The sequence below is a fragment of the Trachypithecus francoisi genome, unplaced genomic scaffold, assembly GCF_009764315.1.
Source record: "Trachypithecus francoisi isolate TF-2019V2 unplaced genomic scaffold, Tfra_2.0 Lachesis_group17, whole genome shotgun sequence".
In the NCBI taxonomy this organism is placed as follows: domain Eukaryota; kingdom Metazoa; phylum Chordata; class Mammalia; order Primates; family Cercopithecidae; genus Trachypithecus; species Trachypithecus francoisi.
In genome coordinates, this window is record NW_022681462.1 from 77,025,189 (window position 1) to 77,031,188 (window position 6,000).

The 6,000-nt window shown below is 46.3% G+C and overlaps 1 protein-coding gene across 3 annotated transcripts in view; it reads left to right on the top strand.

The window, feature by feature from the left end:
* The window catches only part of CAPN14 (calpain 14), a 59,679-nt gene extending 55,975 nt beyond the window's left edge, over positions 1-3,704 (top strand). For 2 of the 3 annotated variants that reach the window (XM_033176129.1, XM_033176130.1), the window contains 3 exons: positions 201-317; positions 719-774; positions 2,646-3,704. In XM_033176129.1, coding sequence (XP_033032020.1) covers positions 201-317; positions 719-774; positions 2,646-2,672 — 200 coding nt within the window. In that variant the 3' untranslated portion in view covers positions 2,673-3,704. Of the gene's footprint in view, positions 1-200; positions 318-718; positions 775-2,645 lie in introns of those variants that run through there. The other variant, XR_004428406.1, reaches the window with a different exon arrangement.
* Positions 3,705-6,000: the final 2,296 nt, after the last annotated feature.

The window sequence follows — 6,000 nt, forward strand, 5'->3', positions numbered from 1 at the left end:
ACAGGCAGGGGTGAGGAGTAGGGATTAAATAAAATAAATTGGTTAAACAATTAAACAATTCAAAATGAACCCTATAAAAGATTTCCATGCTATCTGGATTCAGGTCCCTAAACTGGAGGGACAATTGAAGGGGCCTTGGGCAGGAGGGGAGCTGGGTGCAAGCCCCCAGCACCCACAGCAGGACCTTGTGCTTAATGCAGGAACCATGCTCAGTGATGACGTCTGTCAGCTGATGCTCATCCGCTATGGCTGCCCCCGCCTCCAGATGGGCTTTGTCAGCTTCGTCCACTTGATGCTGCGTGTAGAGAACATGGAGGGTGAGATGTTCCTCCCATGGAGGGAACAGGAAGTTGAGGAGGGCCAGGTCTTCCTCTGCTGCCCCATGACTTCCCACCTGTCCCTAGTTTAAGCACAAGGGAGGACAGCTGCCATCCCAGAAACGGCAGACGAGGGAAGCTATGGGGACCTCCAGCCAAGTGCCTGTGATCCCTGGCTGCAGATACCCAAACTCATTCGTTCCCTGCCTTGCTCCAGAGACATAGGCTTGAAGTGGCTCACTTATCATAGGTGTGGCTGCGTGTGGTCACATGTAGGCTGACATTGGGTTCCCTCATGTTTTCAGAATGGATATGGTTAAGGTGAGATATATGGGAGGAACTAGTTCATAATGTTTCCAATACACACATTAGCTGTGTTCCTTTCTGCTGCATTTTCACAGATGTCTTCCAAAACTTAACCCAAGATGGCAAAGGGATATACCTCCAGAAGCCAGAGGTAAGACTTGCCCCAAGGAGGTGGCTCATGTCATCTTAGGTAGAGGTGGCCCTTGCAGGACCATGCTCTTGTGAAGGAGAAGGGCTCTGGGGACCTTTATTCTGCTGAATTTGAAATTGAGCACTACATTCATTGCACTCATTCATTCATTCATTCATCCATCAAATATTTTCTGAGCACCCACTTTGTGCCAGGCACATATGAAAGGTGTATCCAATAACTCTGATTGCAATAATGCCATGTGACAAATTTACAAAACGTCAGCAGCATATATATGACAAGCACTTATTTAGCTTCTGAGACACATGGCTGGGAGTCAGTGGATCTCAGCTGGCTTGCTCATGTATCTATGGGTTAGCTGAGGGTTTTGCTGGGTACCTGAATTGAGGAAACTCTGCCTAGGTTTGTTCTTCCCGGGGAAATGGGAGAAACACAAGAAAGCGAGCTTAAACACACTAGGTCTCTGAAACCAAGGCTCCAAGCTGGCATACCTGCAAGTCATTCTATTGTCCAAAGCAAGTCACATGGCCAAGCCCATTTCCTCCTCTTTCATATCACTTTGCAGACACAGCAGGGTGTGTTGAATGAATGAGGTGATATGCCTAGGAGAAGACAAATTCATGTATGAAACTGATTATCTTCCCTGATCATTCAAAATGCACTGATTTATTGAGCAGCTGCTAGGTGCCAGGTGTAGCGCTAGGTAATGTTCATTGTAAGGACATTGGAGTCTGGAGTTCAATCCTCTGCTCTTTTATTCTGCAACCCTTCCTCTGATATGGCCGCTTAGAAACGATTCAGTCAAAGCTGGAATGTCTTTCTTGATCTCAAATGTCCATTTTATGGAATTGCTCTCCAAGCTGTAGGGACCTGCAGCCTGTGTCACCCCTCAATCCCTCCAAGATTCGGTGTGAAGTGGGATTCTACTGGAGGGCCAATGGCCAGAATTTTCAGAGCCTATCCCCGAACTGCTTAGCCCCACACTTGAGTGCTGGGGCATCACCCCTGATCCCAGGCAATCCTTCCATAGTGGCAGGCTCCGGTCTGGGAGAATAGGACAACACAAGTGTGGCACCCGAAATAGGACAGTCCAAAACTGAGCAGGGTCCAGTGGGCAAAGAGCTATCACAGGAAGAGAACTGCACTGGGGTCTGAGAATGGGTTGAAGCCACAACACTTCTTGTAACTAGCTGCGGGACCTTAGGCAAATCACATTAAATCTCTGGGCCTCAGCTGCCCACAGGTGAAATGAGTGGAACTAGGTGGGCTCTGAGATTGCCTCCAGCTCTGACTATCTTTGGCTCAGTGAGGATCAGGACCACCCAAGGTCTGTAGGGAATGGCAGCCACCTTGTTGGATATCACGCTGAGGCTTTCTCTGACACCATTGGTAACTTCACTATTCTCAGCTTTATCATTCTGAGGGATTGGCCTGGGGAGTGGTTTCCCCAGAGATCCCCTCTATATGAGTTAGAGGGGTTGTTCATCACACCCACATAAAGCTGTCAGACCAAGGGGCCCATAAATGTAAACATGTAGAATATGCTTTAATGGATTTCTGCTACCCTGCCAGTTTGCACACCTGCACAGAGCTGGCACGAGCTTGCCAAATTGAATTCATGGGAAAAAAATTCATTGAGAATTGAATACAGAATCAGCCTGTATTTGGCTGTCATCATTCATAGGCATCGTGAGAAGTCAAGGTTGATTATATTTCAGGTTGATTTGTACTTCCTAATGGATGGTATGGTCCCTCTAGCTAAACCATCCATTAATGTTCTGTCTCCACGGCTCCCCAGGAGTGTGGGGTGGGGAGGCCCAGATGAGACATGGGTCTGAACTGACCATCATTTTCTTTCCCAACATGTCCAGTGGATGATGATGGCACTGTACTCCTAAGAAGGTCGAGTCTCACCTGCCCTCACTGAAGACTCTGCTTGTGGCCCAAGAGCAGCCTTTGGCTGAGACCAACCCATGCCCACCCTACTTACTGATCTTCAGAACTGCCTCACCAGTCGTCACCTTCTTAGCTGGGAATATTTCTCCTCTGCAGCCCTCCCCCTGCATGGCCAGCATGCAGAAAGGGAAGGGAGGAAGTAAAGATTGCATCAGATTTGTCAAAGCCAGCCATCCTTCCCTGAGGCCACAACCTTGTCACAAGCAGAGATATTATCTGACATGGCCTAAGCATTCTGACTCCAGAGCTGGTGTGCTTAGCTTCTATACAACACTGCCTCTGTGGCTGCAAACTAAAATTACTTTAGACATGCCACATGTTCTCACATGTGGGGTAATCATCTAGATTTTAAGGTCTGGAGAGGGAATGATATATCCTTAGACATTTAGTCCCAGCATTTGCAAATTAGTAGAGACATAGGTTAAGTTTCAGCTGTTTGGGGATGGAGTCAGGGATATAGTGGGTTTTCAGAAACACAGACAATAAGAGACTTGCCAGAGTCCAGGTGGGGTGGGCTGGCTGTGGCATCTGAGATCATGGGGTAGTCTTCTGATGACAATACTTCCATATGATTGGATTTGGGGGAACCCAGTAGGTTTAGCACACCTGAGTTCTCAAAGGGCTTCCTGCTTGTGACAGGTGTCTGTCTGTTCACTTGACCTATAGACTATCAGATCCATTTCAAATCTGTCCAGAAATTCTCTATCTACTTCAAAGAACAAAAACAAATCCATGCTAAATTATAGAGTCAATCAGCGGGTGGTTGGTATATCTGATTTTTTGAACTACCACGATACACTTTGTTTGTTTTATCCCTCGGAACCCAGAATACAGGTGCAAAACCAGAACAATGGTCTTTTTCCAAAGTCAATGCAATTTATTCATAAGTTAGCACCTCAGAGCCATTTATTACTACAGGTTGAGCATCCCAGATCTGAAAACCCCAAATCTGAAATACTCCAAAATCTAAAATTTCTGAGTACATGGGTACTGTACCGGAAGAAAGGAACACTTTGAAAGCACAGTTTAAGAGGTAGGAAAGTATTTTATTTAGGGAAGAAACCCTTCATTTATTCCAAATGATAAAAGGTAAAATGGGTTTCCATAAAGTGCTAGATACATGAGATATTGTTGATTTTATAAAAGATGATCATGTATTTGTAACCTTTTACAGATTTTTATATCCATCTACTTATTTGTATCTTTGTCTTTAAAATCTGCCATTGTAAATAGCTGTTTTAATAAAACAATTTTGCCTTGGCCCATGAAGACAGTTTTGGAGATATTTTTGGGTGATGGGAGGGTGACACCGTGAACTTGTTCACGACATTTAGACTATAGTGTGCTGCTTGTGTTGGTGCAGATAGATCTATTGCCACATTGATTAAGCCTGAGAGCCTCTCTGCTGGCTTCTCAGTGGGTCGTTTGAATGGTCCTACATCACTCAGGTGTTAGCCTCACTCTCCTGAGTCCAGTATCTGCACTGTGGCAACTCAAAGATAACCTGTCTTTGCTGACCCCCTTCCTGCAGATTCTCTCCTATACCCCCAAAGTTGAGTACTGAGTACTGAAGACCACGGGGCAGAGCCACCTCCCGACTCCCACCACACTTCCCCATCTTCTGTCACTCCAGGGGAAGGGGGAGGAAATAGAGATCTGGGGCAGGAGAAACTGGGCAAGTACCAGGGTGAAGTCAGCTGAAGGGCTGGGAGGTGAGCATCAGCAGTTCTGGAATATCGAAAGCAGAAAGTCTGCCATGAACAAGAACAAGTGGAAAGTACAACCAGGGAGGAGCGAGGAATCACCTGCCAGTGCCAAGAAGAGTGAGGTCAAGGAATCCAGAGGTTGGGTTATCAAGTCCAGCCCACGCAGGGAGGGCATATCAAAGTGAGGCCTGTTCCAGGCTGTCAAAATCTCAGGAAAACAGGACTCTACCTGGACAAGAGGGGATGAAAATAACTACCATTTATTTATCCCTGGTTTTGTTTCTTCTTTCATGTTTTGTATAAAACTTCAGTTATCCAAAGAGAACCTTCTAGATTGCAGATGGGGCCTGGAGCAAGGCAGTCCATGGCTGACTGTAAATAGCACTGCTTTCCTGCCGCTGCTGTATTGAGTTAGAGAAATGATTTTGGCTTCCAGGATTTTCAACCTGACGTTTCCCCAGTGAAGTATACGTATTCAGATTTATAATGAAGGAAAGGAGGAAATGAGTGTTGTGGGTGATAAGTAGGTAAAAGTGGGCATCATGGAGGAGCAGGCTGTGTGTCGAGCTCTCGGGATCTCTGCAAAGATGGCCCTTTGGGGTTACTGGTCTCAGGTCCTGGGTTACCATCTTTTCTCCAGTGTCCTGAGGACAGAGAGTCTGCAAAATCCAACAGAAATGAAAGAGAGGAGAGGTGGGAAGACACATTCTAGCTGTGTGACATTGGACCTCAGTTTATCCATTTGTAAAATAGAGCCCCAAATGCCTTCATCCCTGGGTCACTGTGAAGATTAGATAATGCCAGCAGGTTGTAGGCACCCAATGAATGAAGCTCCAATTTTTCCCCTTAGGTAGAACGAGTAATTTCTACAGCTACTATTACTTATTTTTATTTTGGTTTTTAGAGGACATAGTGAAACACCCACGGTTTTATACTCTCTTTCTCTTTTCCTCTTCTTCCTCCACATCCTCTTTCTGAATGTATCAAACCACTTCCTTGAAGTGGGGCACCAGGAGGGCCACTCCAGTCTCCAATGCAGGGACTCAGAGGCAGGGACCTCTGAGAAAGTGGTCATCTCATTATTAAAGCTCTGTCCTCTGCTTCCCTTTCACCTCAGAAGCAGCCCATTTATTCAACAGAGCTCCAGGTTGCCAGCTAGGGGTTTTCAGAACCATTGACCAAGCAACCCTGAGAGACTGAGTACTGACCAGCAGTTGTTCCAGAAACTGCTGGGAATTAGGTTGTGATCTAGAAGTGAACTGACACTAACAGTGAGAAAGCAGGATAAGAATGCAGTCTAGAACGCAACCTTGCTCCACTAGATTGTAAGTAATTTAGGTGAATCCTGTCCCGCTGGGGTTCTATCCTGATTGGCTCTGCTGATGAACTTGGCCGGCCAGCACGTGGCACTTGATGAGACCCTGGAATGCTGAGGCCAGTTGGGCAGCAAGCTTTCATCTCATCCTTCTGCCCATCCATCCAGCCATTCAAACATTCATTTGCCTGAAGACATTTATCAAGTTCCTGCAATGGGTCAGGCATCTGCTAGGTGCTGGGGAAACAG